The sequence below is a fragment of the Palaemon carinicauda genome, chromosome 15 (assembly GCF_036898095.1).
Source record: "Palaemon carinicauda isolate YSFRI2023 chromosome 15, ASM3689809v2, whole genome shotgun sequence".
NCBI lineage: Eukaryota > Metazoa > Arthropoda > Malacostraca > Decapoda > Palaemonidae > Palaemon > Palaemon carinicauda.
The window spans coordinates 62249785-62266681 of NC_090739.1; the positions used below are offsets into that span (position 1 = coordinate 62249785).

At 46.4% G+C, this 16897-nt stretch overlaps 1 protein-coding gene across 3 annotated transcripts in view; it reads right to left on the bottom strand.

Annotated features, from left to right (window-relative positions):
* LOC137654632 (uncharacterized) overlaps nucleotides 1-16897 on the bottom strand; it is a 137929-nt gene that overhangs the window by 55564 nt on the left and 65468 nt on the right. For 2 of the 3 annotated variants that reach the window (XM_068388433.1, XM_068388432.1), the window contains exons 13-15: nucleotides 15741-15956; nucleotides 13458-14526; nucleotides 5953-6148 (exon numbers count right to left, since the gene is read on the bottom strand). In XM_068388433.1, coding sequence (XP_068244534.1) covers nucleotides 5953-6148; nucleotides 13458-14526; nucleotides 15741-15956 — 1481 coding nt within the window. Of the gene's footprint in view, nucleotides 1-5952; nucleotides 6149-13457; nucleotides 14527-15740; nucleotides 15957-16897 lie in introns of those variants that run through there. The other variant, XM_068388434.1, reaches the window with a different exon arrangement.

Below are 16897 nucleotides of genomic sequence, written 5' to 3' on the forward strand. Positions count from 1 at the left end.
GAACCCCACAAAGACAGGACTTTGTTGGCTACTAGATGATCCAAAGACCACTCAGTACTCACTATCTGAGATGCTCTGCTCAGGTTGTCGGCGAGCACAATCCTTTTGCCCGGAATGCAGTGTGCCGATAGTGGTATCGAGTGGATTTCGGCCCATCTCAGTACAGTATCTCTACTGTTAGATGGGATAGTTGCAGCGAAAAAGTACCTCCTTCCTTGTTGATGTAGGCCACTACTGTGGTGTTGTCGCTCATCACCACCACAGAGTGACTTGCCAGGTACTGTTGGAACTGTTGAAGGGATAGAAAGACGGCCTTCATCTCTAGATTTATACGGAGGTACTTTTCTGACTCTGACCAGAGGCCTGAGGTCGTGTGGTGCAGCACGTGGGCCACCCACCCTTTTTTTGAAGCGTCTGAAAACAGCATCAAATCCGGGGGGAGGACGAGAAGATCCACTCCCTTTCGTAGATTCTCGTATGCCACCCACCACTGGAGGTTCGTCAGTTCCGCAGGTCCCATGGGAATCTGGATGTCCGGGGAGTCGTAAGCTTGATTCCACCGGGACTTGAGTCGCCACTGGAGGGATCTCATCCTGAGGCGACCATTGGGAACTAGATGGGCCAGCGATGAAAGGTGACTGAGGAGACATAGCCACGATTGGGCTGGAAGTTCTTCTCGTCTGAGAAAAGGTCTTGCGACCTTCCTCAGCCTTGCTATCCTGTCGTCTAATGGGAAGGCTTTGTGGAGAGCGGTGTCTATAATAATGCCTAAAAATACCAGTCTTTGAGTGGGAAGCAGGGAGGACTTCTCGAGATTTACCCTGATCCCCAGATCTTGGCAAAGTCTCAGAAGTTTGTCTCAGTGTTGAAGAAGGGTTGACACCGAGTCTGCTAGGATTAGCCAGTCGTCCAGATAACGGAGGAGACGGATGCCAATCCTGTGTGCCCAAGATGATACTAGGGTGAACACTCTGGTGAAGACTTGTGGTGCTGTGGAAAGACCAAAGCACAGCACCTTGAACTGGTATTTTCTGTTGTCCAGGCTGAATCTTAAGTACTTCCTTGAAGACGGATGGACTAGGATTTGGATGTACGCGTCCTTTAGATCCAGTGAGCACATGAAGTCTTGCAGTCTTACTGCTAGTCTGACCGTGTCTGCCGTCTCCATGATGAACAGAGTTTGTTAGACAAACTTGTTCAGAGCTGAAAGGTCGATGACTGGTCTCCAGCCTCCAGACGCCTTCTTTACAAAAAAAGAGTCAACTGAAGAAGCTTGGGGATCCGTCGAGGACCTCTTGGAGAGCACCCTTCTTCAACAGGGTCTGGACTTCTTCCCGAAGGGTTTGCCCCCTTGCCAATCCCATGGCAAGGGAGTTCAATGACACTGGATTCATCGTCAGGAGAGGTAGAGATGTTATGAACGGGACACGATATCCTAGACTGATCATTGAGATCGTCCAGGAATCGGCCCCAAGTTGCTTCCACCTGTTTGCGCAACTTTGTAGGCATCCCCCACTGGTGGAAATGCAGGGAGACTGCCTATCCTAGCGTTTGCAGCCTCAGCTGCCCCCTTTAGGATTTTTGCCTCCCCTGGAGGACTTTTTGCATTTCCTTTCTTTGACAGGAACGGGCTTAAACACCATCGTCTTCGCTGCAGTTGTCGTCGTAGTGGCCTTGGCTGGATGGGACTGCTGTGGTGCTGGAGGCTTATAGGGCTTAGATGTTAAACCCCTATGGAGGAGGGAGTTTTGATGTGACTTCATCCACCTCTCAGCAGCATGTTCCACATCCTTAGGCTCGAATATAACAGACCCCTCTACGGAGGAATGTCTGAGCGCTAGGGATCTTCTGGTGGAACCTCTCAGCTACTGCATCCCGGCATTTCAGGATGGTATTTGCCCACAAGTTCGAGACTTGGTGGGCAAGAAACTCGATCGTGCGAGTACCTGAGAGGAGGAAGGTTTCCATAGCTTTCCTGGTACGTTCCTTGGAGAAATCTTCAGAACGTATCAGGATACCTAAGGTCCCCAACCAGATATCGAGCCACGAAGTAGCTTACATAACACACTTCGTGACCTTCTCCTGGTTGAGGATCTCGGCTGCCGAGAACAAGACCTGCCGGTTGGAGAGTCTCTCAAGAGGGACTCCCCTGGTTAGCTCTTCCAGCGAGTGGTAAAGTGGAAGAGCTGAACAAGGCTCCTCCAGGATCTCAAAGTACCTCCTCTGCTGTACACGAGGAGGTGGGAGGAGCTTGTTGGTGGTACCAGAACGGTTGGAGGAGAACATCTCGGAGAGCTGCTGGGCGATCTTGTCCCTGGTACTCTTTACCCCATGAGACCAGGGCCGGGCTGCACTGGACTTATAGAGGGCTTTTCAGTACCAAAGACGCAGTCTAGGACAGTGTCTTTGCCCTCTCGAGGAGGGATCTCAGGGTCAGAAAACCCGTTGAGAGCCCTCATTAGAGTCAGAACCTGCCAAAACACGTGTTCTGACTCCTGCTGGTCTCCTCCTGATGTAGGACTTGCAGTGAAGTCTCCTTCTATCCCCAAAGGCTCTTCTTGGGGAGAATCGCAGACATTCCCTGAGTGGCTAGCTGGCTCCATCCTAGCCCTAGTGGTGGACTTAGGCAATGTTTTGGAGTCTTTGGATTCCTTCCGGGGAAGGATGTAAGACTCCAACATTGATGAAGGTGGCATGGTCCTTCTAATCCCGGACTGTGTGGAACTCTCGGTGTGAAGAGAGGTTTCCTCCATTGGTGCGATGGGGGAAAATCTCTCTTCACGTGATTCCCTTGGTGATGGGAGATCTTCGTCTGAAAGGGAAGGAGAGTTAGTCCAAGGAATAGCAGGAACCTGCCTTGAAGGTTTGCGTGGAATCAGTTTCGCCCTCAGGGAAGTGACCGCGTCCAGAACTCCACTTTTCCTCTTCAGTGGGGTAGAGGAAGCCATGGTTCCGTCCTAGATCAGAGAGGACAGGCTTGAAAGACGAGTTACAGCTCTGATCAGGGCACTGAACCAGGGCTATTGGCTGACAGACACACTATCAGACATACCCCGTGAAGGGATAGGGATTGAAGGATCCCTAGGAGGAATCACTGGAATAGGTGGGTTCGCCTTTGGTAGCTTTGGGATCCTGAACCCCTCTGGAAGTTTCCCTTCTCCCACAATGCGCGGTGGTATGCGCTTGCAGGGAGGGGGAATGAGGTGATGGCGATCTTGCCAGACGTCGTTCCTTGTGATGCGCAGGCTCGCGCGCGGGAGAATATTGACGCTCGCGCGAGGGAGAATAATGGCGCTCGCGCGAGGGAGAATAATGGCGCTCGCGCGAGGGAAAATAATGGCGCTCGCGCGAGGGAGAATAATGGCGCTCGCGCGAGGGAGAATAATGGCGCTCGCGCGCGGGAGTGTGTTCGCACGCATCTGCCAAAGACTTAGAGCACGCGCGCGTGCAGGAGATTCATGATGGGCGCGCGAGAGTACGAAAATGTTGGTGCGCATCTCTAGGAGATGGATGGCGCGCATGCACATGGTGCGCGCGCGTATCTTTGTGAGTGCGCGCAGGAGAAGGCTGGTGCGCAGGTGAGCGCTGGCGCGTTGGTAATGGATGGCGCGCGGGTGAGGGCACATGGCTGTCTCATCCATGAACTAGCGTGCAGGAGAAAGTTGGCGAGCAGGGTTTACCTGGCGCGTAGGATGGCGCGCAATATGGCGCTCAGGAGAGCGTGATGTAGGGCACGCATGTTGGCGCACGGGAGAGCGGTGGCGCGCCGGAGAGCGGTGGCGCGCAGGAGAACGGTGGCGCGCAGGAGAGCGGTGGCGCGCCGGAGAGCGGTGGCGCGCAGGAGAGCGGTGGCGCGCAGGAGAGCGGTGGCGCGCAGGAGAGCGGTGGCGCGCAGGAGAGCGGTGGCGCGCAGGAGAGCGGTGGCGCGCAGGAGAGCGCTGGTACGCAGGAGAACGATGGCGCGCAGGAGAGCCCTGGCGCATGTGGGTGCGCATGGCACGTGGTGGAGCTCTGCTCCTGTAGGCGCATGTTGGCGCGTAAGCGCTTTAGGTTGCTGCCCTGTGTTAGAGGGAGCAAGATGAGTGGTGCGCTGTAGTGATGGGGCCTGATGAGCTACTGATGAGCACTGGTCACGTTGCGTGGGCGCATGGCGCTCAGATTATTGGCGCACAATAGCGCGTTCAGGTGGAGCCTTGTTAGGCTCATGCAGGAATGGCGACAGCAGGTCGGCATGTCTGTCAGGTGGAAGGTCGACGTGTCCTTTAAAAGGATGACCTTCCACCAAAGGAGATCGGGAACGATCTGCAAAGAGGTCCAGGACAGATGCAGGTGCAGTGATGGAAGATCAGTCTAGAGGCTCCTCTGCGGGGGACTGCATAGACGACGTTGAATCAAAGAGGCGCCTCCTCACCGCAGGTGAAGGAAGGCCTCTATGGCGAAGAGGAAGGCGAGCCTTCCGACAGATGCGCCCTCTGGGGGGCGTTGGATCAGCAAGGGGACCTTCAGCAGTCCTCCGAAGAGGAGTCTCTGTAAGTGAACTCACCCGAGGGGGAGAAACACTAGCAGGAGAGACTGATGTTGAACTTAGTTTCCCCCTCTTGGGCTGGTCAGAAACGGGGGAAATTAAGCCGTCAGCTACCGTAGAGTTTGGAGTGGCAGAGGAGATGGGTGAAGCCGCATGGGATACCTCTGACACCACAACGTCGATAAGAGTCAGTGGATCTACCTCTGACAGTGATGACGATTGCTTGACAGCAGCACCCAGGCGGATATGATCAAGCAAAACCTCCTTGGAGGGCGAACCCGTGAGCCCCAAGGAGGACCAAATCTGAAAGAGGGAAGTTAGTGACATTGCCTCCCCCTGGGGGAGAGATGCAGCTGCTTCACTAGGGGAAGCAACGTCATCTCTCGAGACCCGAGGTTGGTTAGAAATAATTCGGTCTACGCTACTACTCGACGGTCTCTCAAAAGAGACCGATCGAGTAGGAGCTTCGGAGGAGGTTTGGGCGACGGAAGAAGAGGCCTTGGGTTTTACTCCCTTCGAAGCAACCTTCAAAGGAGAAACATCCCATTTGGACTTCTTCCGCCATCACGAAAACCTCTCCCACTGGGAGGCAGACCACTCCCTACATTCACTACACTTATTGACACTATCACACCGTTGGCCCCCACAAGAAGGACAAAGGGCATGAGAATCGGTCTCGACCGCCGCCATAAACATTCCACAGGGGCGGTCGGGAAGACCAGGGCAGGTGCGCATGGTCGCAGAGGCCAACTTCACATACACAGTAATCTAGAAAAAGAAAGAACAAAAAGCATTAATGGCTGCAAATATGACGGCAAGGATGAGAGCGGACACATCCGACCACCATCCGAGCCGAAAGCAAAGTGAGCTCAATCACAGGTGTGTGAGGGGGAGCGATAGCAAGCTACCCTCCCTACTCCCGCTAACTAGCGGCGTCGGTAGTAAACCCTCGTTAAAAATTAATGGCTCGTCATTTCAGCTACGCCGAAAGTAAGACCCCTATTAAATAGCATGGTTTGTATTCCAGTTACGGAACAAAAGGAATTTTTAAACTAGTAGGCCAGTTGCTTTTAATCATAAGGCGGTTAAAAGGTTTTGACAGAAGAGCAAGACTACGTCTTTACTCTACTGAGCCAAAATAAAAAGTGACAATTGTTTACTAGTGCTTGTGTGAGTGGGCTGGTTGGTCTAGCCCCACTACCCACTCCACTAACTAGCGGAGGGTAGTTACACCTTGAAAAAGCTTTAACAGCTGGTTTCAGCTATCGCCAAAATAATACTATGTAAAGAGCATAAGGTTTGTATATAGTGCCAAAACAAAATACATAAATAAAGGATAAAGCTAATAAGATCTTGAAAATTTACCCAAGGTATAGTATCACTATTTTATTCCAACAAAAAGCACAATTGGAAACTTGCAAACTAACCTCGATGATTCAATGCTGGATACAACGATACTGCTAAGTAAAGCTATCCTCTTATCTCCCAATTCTTGAGCAAAAACAACCAAATCCTCCCAGTTTCCTGAAAAACACAGGGCCTGAGCAGCAATTTCCACAGTCCAATGGCTTCCTTGAATAGCCTCTTTAAGATAGCTGGAACTACAAAGCACCATACCAGAATCTGCAAAAGGTTCAAAAGATCTAAAAAAATCCTTGAATTTATCTAAGGATAATACAAAAGTATTCAACATCAGAAAAGACTTTCAACAAAAGAAAATCACGTGAGAATATAACTTTCTATACATGAGATAAAACTAACATTTATACAACTGAATCAGCAGTTACAGTATTCATTAAAGAATGGAGTTTTATAATATGTTATTTTTATTAGTAAAATAAATTTTTGAATATACTTACCCGATAATCATGTAGCTGTCAACTCCGTTGCCCGACAGAATTCTATGGAGGGATACGCCAGCTATCACAATACTAGAAGGGGGTGTACTCACCAGCGCCACCTGTGGCCAGGTACTACAGTACTTCTTGTTGACACCTCCTCAATTTTTCCTCGGTCCACTGGTTCTCTATGGGGAGGAAGGGAGGGTCAATTAAATCATGATTATCGGGTAAGTATATTCAAAAATTTATTTTACTAATAAAAATAACATTTTTCAATATTAAACTTACCCGATAATCATGTAGCTGATTCACACCCAGGGGGGTGGGTGAAAACCAGTGTACAAGATTAAAGGATAGCTAAGTATCCCATATTTCATATAACAGTTATCTCAAATAACAATGAAATAATAAGTACCTGGTAAGGAAGTCGACTTGAACCGTTACTCTGCCTCTTTTTTAAGTTCGTCTTCCTTACTGAGCGCAGCGTTCCTCTTGGAGGCTGAATCAACTCAAAGGTGCTAAAGTATATAGGGCTGCAACCCCTACTAAAGGACCTCTACACAACCTCTAACCCAGGCGCTTCTCAAGAATGAATTGACCACCCGCCAAATCAAAAGGATGCGGAAGGCTTCTTAGCCTACCGTAACAACCATAAAAACAACAATAAAAGTATTCAAGAGAAAGGTTAAAAAAGGTTATGGGATTAAGGGAATGTAGTGGCTGAGCCCTCACCTACTACTGCACTCGCTGCTACGAATGGTCCCAGGGTGTAGCAGTTCTCGTAAAGAGACTGGACATCTTTAAGATAAAATGATGCAAACACTGACTTGCTCCTCCAATAGGTTGCATCCATTATGCTCTGCAGAGAACGGTTTTTATTAAAGGCCATCGAAGTAGCTACGGCTCTTACTTCGTGGGTCCTTACCTTCAGCAAAGCAAGGTCTTCCTCCTTTAAGTGAGAATGGGCTTCTCTAATCAGAAGCCTTATATAATACGAAACCCCATTCTTGGACATGGGCCTCGAAGGTTTCTTGATGGCACACCATAAGGCTTCTGACTGTCCTCGAATAGGTTTTGACCTATTAAGATAAAATTTGAGAGCTCTGACAGGGCAAAGAACTCTTTCTAGCTCGTTACCTACCATGTTGGAGAGGCTAGGTATTTCAAACGATCTAGGCCAAGGACGTGAAGGAAGTTCATTCTTAGCTAAGAACCCGAGCTGTAAAGAACATGTTGCAGATTCGGTCGTGAAACCAATGTTCTTGCTGAAGGCATGAACCTCACTGACTCTTTTCGCTGTTGCAAGGCAGACGAGAAAAAGAGTCTTGAGGGTAAGGTCCTTGAAGGAAGCTGACTGGAGAGGTTCGAACCTAGGTGACATAAGGAACCTTAAGACTACGTCTAGGTTCCAGCCTGGAGTGGGTAGACGACGCTCTTTAGAAGTCTCAAAAGACTTAAGGATGTCTTGAAGGTCCTTGTTGGAAGAAAGGTCCAAACCTCTGTGGCGGAGAACTGAAGCCAACATACTCCTGTACCCTTTAATGGTAGGGGCTGAAAGGGATCTCTCATTCCTAAGATGTAATAGGAAGTCAGCTATTTGGGTCACAGAGGTATTGGTAGAGGATACTGCATTGGCTCTACACCAGCTCCGGAAGACTTCCCACTTAGATTGGTAGACTCTACGAGTGGAAACCCTCCTTGCTCTGGCAATCGCACTGGCTGCCTCCTTCGAAAAGCCTCTAGCTCTAGCGAATCTTTCGACAGTCTGAAGGCAGTCAGCCGAAGAGCGTGGAGGTTTGGGTGCAACCTGTCTACGTGAGGTTGACGTAGAAGGTCCACTCTTAGAGGGAGAGTCCTGGGGACGTCGACCAGCCATTGAAGTACCTCTGTGAACCATTCTCTTGCAGGCCAAAGGGGAGCAACCAGCGTCAGCCGTGTCCCTTCGTGCGAGATGAACTTCTGAAGGACTTTGTTTATTATCTTGAACGGTGGAAATGCGTAAAGGTCGAGATGGGACCAGTTCAGCAGAAAAGCATCCACATGAACTGCTGCTGGGTCTGGAACTGGGGAACAGTACAACGGAAGTCTCTTGGTCATGGAGGTGGCAAACAGATCTATGGTAGGCTGACCCCACAAGGTCCAAAGTCTGTTGCACACGCTCTTGTGGAGGGTCTATTCCGTGGGAATGACCTGATCCCTTCTGCTTAGGCGATCTGCTGAGACGTTCATGTTGCCCTGAATGAACCTCGTGACTAAAGTGAGGTTTTGACTTCTTGACCAAATGAGGAGGTCCCTTGCGATCTCGTATAGGCTCCTCGAATGGGTCCCTCCTTGCTTGGAGATGTAAGCCAAGGCTGTGGTGTTGTCGGAGTTCACCTCCACCACCTTGCCTAGCAGGAGGGACTTGAAGTTCAACAGGGCTAAGTGAACTGCTAGTAGCTCCTTGCAGTTGATGTGGAGCGTTCCCTGTTCCTCGTTCCACGTTCCCGAGCACTCCTGTCCGTTCAAGGTCGCGCCCCAGCCCGAGTCCGATGCATCCGAGAAGAGATGAAGATTGGGGGTCTGAATAGCCAACGATAGGCCCTCCTTGAGAAGGAGATTGGTCTTCCACCACAAGAGAGTGGTCTTCATCTCTTTGGTGACTGGGATAGAGACTGCTTCGAGAGTCAAACCCTTGTCCCAATGAGCTGCAAGATGGAATTGAAGAGGGCGGAGGTGGAGTCTCCCTAGCTCGACGAACAGGGCCAGCGATGAAAGGGTCCCTGTGAGACTCATCCACTGTCTCACCGAGCAACTGCTCCTCTTCAGCATGCTCAAGATGCAATCTAGGGCTTGGCTTATCCTTGGGGCCGATGGAAAAGCCCGAAAATCCTGACTCCGAATCTCCATTCCCAGGTACACAATGGATTGGGAGGGAATGAGCTGAGACTTTTCTAGGTTGACTAACAGACCCAGTTCTTTGATTAAGTCCAAAGTCCAGTTGAGACTCTCCAGACAGCGACGACTCGTGGAGGCTCTCAACAGCCAGTCGTCTAAGTAAAGGGAGGCTCTGATGTCCCATAAGTGGAGGAATTTTGCTATATTCCTCATCAGATGCGTAAACACCATAGGAGCTGTGCTTAGGCCAAAACACAGGGCTTGGAATTGGTAGACAACCTTTCCAAAAACGAATCTCAGGAAAGGTTGGGAGTCTGGATGAATAGGAACGTGAAAGTAAGCATCTTTCAGGTCCAACGAGACCATCCAGTCCTCCTGCCTGACCGCTGCTAGGACCGACTTCGTCGTCTCCATCGTGAACGTCTGCTTGGTGACATAAGCATTGAGCGCGCTGACGTCCAGCACCGGTCTCCAACCTCCTGTCTTCTTGGCCACCAGAAAAAGACGGTTGTAGAAGCCCGGGGATTGATGGTCCCGGACTATAACCACTGCCTTCTTCTGTAAAAGGAGCGACACCTCCTGGTGCAACGCTAGCCTCTTGTCCTTTTCTTTGTAGTTGGGAGAGAGGTTGATGGGAGAAGTGGTCAGAGGGGGTTTGCGGCTGAATGGTATCCTGTAACCCTCCCTCAGCCAACTGACAGACTGGGCGTCTGCACCTCTCTTTTCCCAGGCTTGCCAGAAGATCTTGAGTCTGGCTCCTACTGCTGTCTGGAGATGATGAGAGTCAGTTTTTTCCTTTAGAAGCCTTGGAACCTTTCCTAGACTTGCTCCTGGAAGAGTCTGGACGGGAGCTTCCTCGGCTGGGGGCTCTACCACGAAAGGGCGGAATAAACCTCGTAGCAGGAGTATCAGCCACTGGGGTGCGATAAGTCCTGGGGACTGAGGTAGCAACCTTAGTCTTCCGAGCCGATGAGGCCACAAGATCATGGGTGTCCTTTTGTATCAGGGCCGCAGACAAGTCCTTAACAAGCTCTTCGGGAAAAAGGAACTTCGAGAGCGGAGCGAAAAGGAGTTGAGACCTTTGACAAGGTGTGATGCTGGAGGAAAGGAAGGTACAAAGCTGCTCCCTTTTCTTAAGAACCCCTGACACAAACATCGAAGCAAGCTCGCCAGATCCATCCCTAATGGCCTTATCCATGCAGGACATCAAGAGCATGGCAGAGTCCTTGTCCGCAGGGGAGGTCTTCTTGCTAAGGGCCCCCAGGCACCAGTCTAGGAAATTGAACATCTCAAATGCTCTAAAAACACCTTTCAGAAAGTGATCAAGGTCTGAGAAGGTCCAGCAAACCTTAGAGCGCCTCATTGCTGTTCTACGAGGAGAGTCTACCAGACTTGAGAAGTCAGCCTGGGCAGAGGCAGGTACTCCCAAGCCTGGATCCTCTCCTGTGGCATACCAAACGCCCGCTTTAGAAGTGAGCTTAGTCGGAGGAAACATGAAGGAAGTCTTTCCAAGTTGTTGCTTAGACTGCAACCACTCCCCTAAAATCCTTAACGCTCTCTTAGAGGACCTTGCTAAGACGAGCTTAGTATACGTAGACTTAGCTGGCTGCATGCCCAGCGAAAACTCAGATGGCGGAGAGCGGGGGATAGCACAGACAAAGTGGTCTGGGTATACCTCTCTTAAAAGAGCCAAGACCTTACGAAAGTCAATAGGAGGCGGAGAAGACTTGGATTCATCCACGTCTGATGAGGGATCCAGGTGTGCAGTCTCATCATCAGAAACCTCATCACCAGAGTGTAGCGAAGAGATCGGTAAGGTATGCTGAACAGCAGAATCAGCACGAGCTGGAACAAAAATACTTGTGGTTTCCTCCTCAAGTCTCTGTTGAGGGAACACCTGAGGCTCAGGTTGCAAAGGCTGATCCAAAGAAGTAGCAGAAGGTAGGCGCATGGGTGGAGGGGGCTGACTCCTGGCATGAGTGTCTGAACTCAAGAGTTGCGCTTGCTGTGTGGTTGGTGGATGCGCAGTAGCAGGTTCCTGAGGAACGAGTTGAGGTTCCTGAGGTGTGAGCTGTGAGCGATGAGGTAGAGGCTGCGCAGAACGCAGTAATTGTCTCGCGAGTTGAGGTTCCTGAGGCGCAAGGCTAAGGTGTTGAGGTGCTTGCCTTGAGGAGGGTTGAGGTCGCTGCAGCGAGAGCTGAGGAGTCTGACTCATGGATGGGAGAGGTTGTTGTACCTCAAGAGAGTGTTGCCTCACTGGTGGAACTGCAAGTGGAAGCGGAGGAAGTAAGGTATAAGCTTCCTGTTCCCATTGCTGAGGTTGCCTTAAGGAAGGCGGAGGGAGCTGCACACCACTGGAAACAGTCAACTCAGAACGTGCTAAGGTATCCTGAGGAGCCTCAACATCGTACGCCTGGCAGGCAGTACTGCGGTTAGGCGGAGCGATCGCAGGAGGAGGTGTAACCTTCTCAGCCTGACACTCACGCATCAAGACCGCAAGTTGTGACTGCATGGACTGCAGTAGAGTCAACTTGGGGTCTGCAGACACTAAGGTCTGCTGAGGTAAAGCCTTAACAGCAGAGATCTGTTGCGGCAGTACCTTACTCCTCTTAGGAGGAGTGCACTCAACTGATGACTGCGGCGAGTCAGAGCTGATCCAATGACTGCAGCCAGGTTGAGCTCTTGAGGTCTGGACTCTGCGCTTGAGTGGTCTTGAGACCTGAGTCCAACGTTTCTTTCCTGACAACTCTTCAGCAGACGAGTAAAAGACGGGCTCAATCGTCTGCAGGTGGGAGTGACGGTCTCTAGAAGACACGCCCGCAACCACCGAGGATACTTCTGTGCGCCGATCAAGGCCTGCCGAACCCTTTTGCCCTTCGACATTGCTTCTCCCCTGGGCTTGGGAGCTTGCAAGAGGTCCCGGACTGGGAGGACGACTGGCACGCACAGAAGTACCCTCACGCACCACACTGACACTGACACTAGCACTTGGCACTGCACTGACACTAGCACTCGTCACAGCACTGGCACTAATACCACCCACTGCACTCTTGACCTTAAGTTCCTTGACTTCGGCCATAAGAGACTTATGATCACTAACCACTGACTCTACTTTGTCACCTAAAGCCTGAATGGCACGCAAAACAACAGACATATCAGGTTGAGGGCAAATAGTAGGTTCGGGGGTAGCCACTACAGGGGGAGGAAAAGGTAGGGGATCATGAGGTGAGGAAAAAAGTGAAGAGCGAGAAGAACTCCTCCTAACTCTCTCTCTCTCTAACTTGGTTGAATACTTAAGAAATCGGACAAAATCAAGTTCCGAAAGTCCGGCGCATTCCTCACATCGATCTTCTAACTGACAGGGCCTTTCCCTACAGTCAGAACAAGCGGTGTGAGGATCTACCGAGGCCTTCGGAATACGCCTATTACAAGACCTACATCGTCTATGTGGAGGGGCTTGTGAAATGTCAGACATCTTGAATCAAAAGAGTTAGCCAAGTGGGGATTCCAAATCAAGCAAAAAGATCGTTAACCGTTAATCAGGACTAAATAATAGCTATCTAAGCTAATATAGAAGTTTTCCAGTAAAGCGACAGCCGAAATCTGAGAGAAATACTTCACCAAAAGCCGTGAAAATACTCCAAGATCATAAGCGTATCCCAGAACGTCTTGCCGGAAGCACGACAGAGGAAAAATTGAGGAGGTGTCAACAAGAAGTACTGTAGTACCTGGCCACAGGTGGCGCTGGTGAGTACACCCCCTTCTAGTATTGTGATAGCTGGCGTATCCCTCCATAGAATTCTGTCGGGCAACGGAGTTGACAGCTACATGATTATCGGGTAAGTTTAATATTGAAAATTTGCTTGTTTAATTTTTGTCATAATACCTAACACTAGTTTTCTTTACCAAAATTTATAATTTGCTTCACATATGTCAACAAATTAGAATTTTACACATGTCTATCTAATCCTCCAGAATCATTGCTCAACATTTTTAATGGTTTCCTCCCCCCCCCCCCCCCCCAGGAATACCCATTACAAAGATTTACTTCTACAATGTTCAAGACCCCCTTTTTTATAAAAAAAAACAAACTTTAATTTCCTGATCTTCAATGGAAATATTTTGATAACCTTTCAATTCCTTGAATCCCCTTCACCTACCACTACCTATTTATAAACTACTATTGATGTGGTAAAAAATCATTAAACACTTACCTTCAGCTCTTGTATTATCTAACCAAAGAGGGAGAATTCTGTGAGGCTTATGGGGGAGAGGGACAAAAACATCTTTCTTCATAAACATCCTTGCTAAAATTCTTCCAAAGCTACCGATCAACATTCGCACTGCCTGGATTACATTTCTATATGATTTGCTTTGGATATTTTTCACTTGCTCTTCTTTGGCTTGAGATAATTCCATAGGGTTCTTGGTTTCCTTTTGAGGTATGTCACCACTGCTTTCTTTTTGATCTTCTACTTTGTGAGAGGTAGAATTTCTTGGTTCACAAAACAACGTCCTTTCATTATTCACGCCTTTTGTAGACAATAAATGACTAGCACGACTAGAAGAAATGTCATTCTGGGCACTGCCATTTGTGACTAAACTAGACAGCCATTCAACAAATAATGCTAAGCCTCTATAATCCTTTAAAAATATATAAGCATATAAAATAGAATGCAAACGTCTACTTATATTTTTCTTACAACTGCCTTGTGCTATGTAAATATCTACATCAGTTTTCCATGCTTTAATAGCACTGTAATACAATCCATTTATGCATAAATTGTTCCCTTGCTTTACCTTGAGCTTTGGGAAACTAATATCACATTCAAGCTCTTGCAAGCTTCTTTGGACTAGATTCAGAACAGCCACACATTTTTGGTAAGTAGTTTTAACATATTTCTTTTGGATTCTGATATAAATCTTTTTGATACTACAATATAAACATTTCCAAATAGTTTTCAACCTATGGTTTATGACAGGAACATAAGAATCTTTTTCTGTACCAATGGCCAAAACTTTCACATTTGTGACAGTGCAACTTGCTGAGCCCTGAAAAACCCCATAAAAATCACACCTGGAATCCATTACAGGCTGGAAGTTATATAGACTGGCAAGCTGTTTTTCAACAGATGATACAGTCTGTGTTAAGACAAGCACTGTATCAACCATATATCTTTCGTTGCCATGCTTTTCACACTTCAAAATGGTATGAATGACTCTGTGACAGAGTGACAATGTAGTTTTTACCATATGCAAAGAACTGGGCCATACACACAGAAGCTGAAAAAAGAAATAATTACAGTATTTCAATTTCACAAATACAAACTTATTTCTAATAACACTTATGGCTAAAAATATACACAGTTAGTTGAATGCCCAGTTACTTCAACAGAAAAGAAAGATTTATCATCCCATTCTTATGAATCATTCCAGACTATCATCATCAATACTATTATCATTATCATTATTATTATAAATTTAATTTTTATTGTTGTTCCCGCAGTTTGATTTAGACTTGAGTTTGCTCAACAAACGTGCACAATCTCCAAACAAAAATTCTTTGTCTAAAAGATACACAAAATAATGTAAATGCTATGTAATATTGTACAAGTGTTTTTCCTATAATATTCTGCTTAAGAAAATGTCCTGACAAAAAGTCACCATACAAGTTTAATCTAAAGATTTATAAGCCAAACATCATTAACAATTAATAATACATTAATGTTCCTACACCTTCCAAGAGCAAAATTAAAAAATAAAGGAAATTTTGTCAGAATCTTCATCACTCTTAATTTATCCAATCACTGCATCCTTAAAAACAACTGCATTGTAGGAAAACTTACATATATTAATAATAAACCCTTCAGCCCACACTATAAGTTTAGTATTGTAACTAAGTAGTTTACTTAAATTGTCTGATTAAATATAAGAGCTGTCAAATAACTGTCTATTCAGAATGTAAGCCAAACAACAAATGGACACTAGACATCTAGTGATGTTTCTCTTAATGGTGGGAGAACTTTCAACCAAGGAAAGAATAACTTTTTTGACGTATCCTCACCAGTAATCACACCTTTTCAAGAATTGAATGTAAACTATAAGACCAATAAAACAGCAAAAAGGTGAATATTAATGTAAAAACCAATAGCCTCCAGGTGATAAAGCCCATTCAAATTAGAAACAATTACAATAGCTATTGGTAAAGGAAGGAGACGTGGAATTTCATTTGTCCACTTGTATGGTGATGATGCTTTTCTTGGAAGACAGGAAATTTTAAAAAATACTGATAAAGAAATGAAAGAATGCTTTAACCAGAATGTAAAAATTAAAATAGTATTTCTGATTTTAATAAAGTGGATAAGCTGATAATATATTGTATTACCATTCAAAGTCAATAAAAAGGGTAACAACTTTTTTCCTATATCAAGGATAATAAATTTAGCAGTACAAAACTATAAACTCTAAAAGATTGCATCAACAAGTATTCCACTTACAGAAACAAACCTATGGAAAATATTCAGCATATGCACAATCTGAGCTTGATGGACATGTCGATCATCGTCCATTGTAGTTTGCAGCATAGTGCTAATGAAGTTGACTAGGATTTTTGAAACTCTCTTGATTCTCATCATCCACTCTTGTGTATGAGGTTTGTCATGTGTTAGGATAAAAGTCCAAGCTCCCATGAGATGCTTTATTATGTCTTCAATCTGTGGAATTAAAATAATAAACATGGGAAATAGATGTGGGAGATTCTTGACAAATCAGTCTAAAAGCTTTTACTAAAGTTTTTGAAAACTACCATACTAGTATATGCTGACATCAATGTTAAAATCTGATTTGCTTTTACTATTCATTGGTTGTCAGATTTTCAAGCCCCCAATTCTAGGACACGATACAAATAAAAGAAAACTTACTTTTGGGTATCATTATAGGCTCAAATATAAAGTTACAATTTTTCAGATGAAGGCTAAAGGAATTAGCCCCATTCATACAATAAGTAACTCTTCATTTAATAACTTTACAGAGATAATTCAATAATGAGATGACTTCTTGCTACCAAAGTTCTTGCACATTTTACAAAATAAGTTAGGGTAATAAATACCCAATCTATTTATTTTTCATTAATAAAAAGTACTGTAATACTTGTATTTATTTACCTTCCATCAACTGCAATATGGTGCTTAAAAAATTGGCCATGCATTTATTCATAGCCTGATACTATATAACAAGTTATTATACAAATCACAGAAGCTTGATACTGTATTAACATTGCAGATTAGAATTAAGTAATAAAACCTACAATGCAAAATGCAAAGTATAAAATGCAAGGGTTCTCATCTGCCCTAACTTCATCCAGGGCAACCTAAAATTCTCTGCCTTTCTCTGGAATCCCTTGTTTTCATAAAAACGTCCGTCTCAATAAAATGACACATCCACAATTACATCTAAACGACTAGAGGACATTAACAAAGACATAAAAGGACCAAGAAAAAGTTTGAAATATACATGCCAGAATGGAGACAAGCCCAAGAGAGATGAAAAGAGGTGGTAAGAATAAAAGCTGTTAAATGTAAGAGCCACTTTTTGGCAGTTCCCTTTTGACTTACCACTGAGTGCTCTTCACAAACTAATACTGTAGTTGAATTAG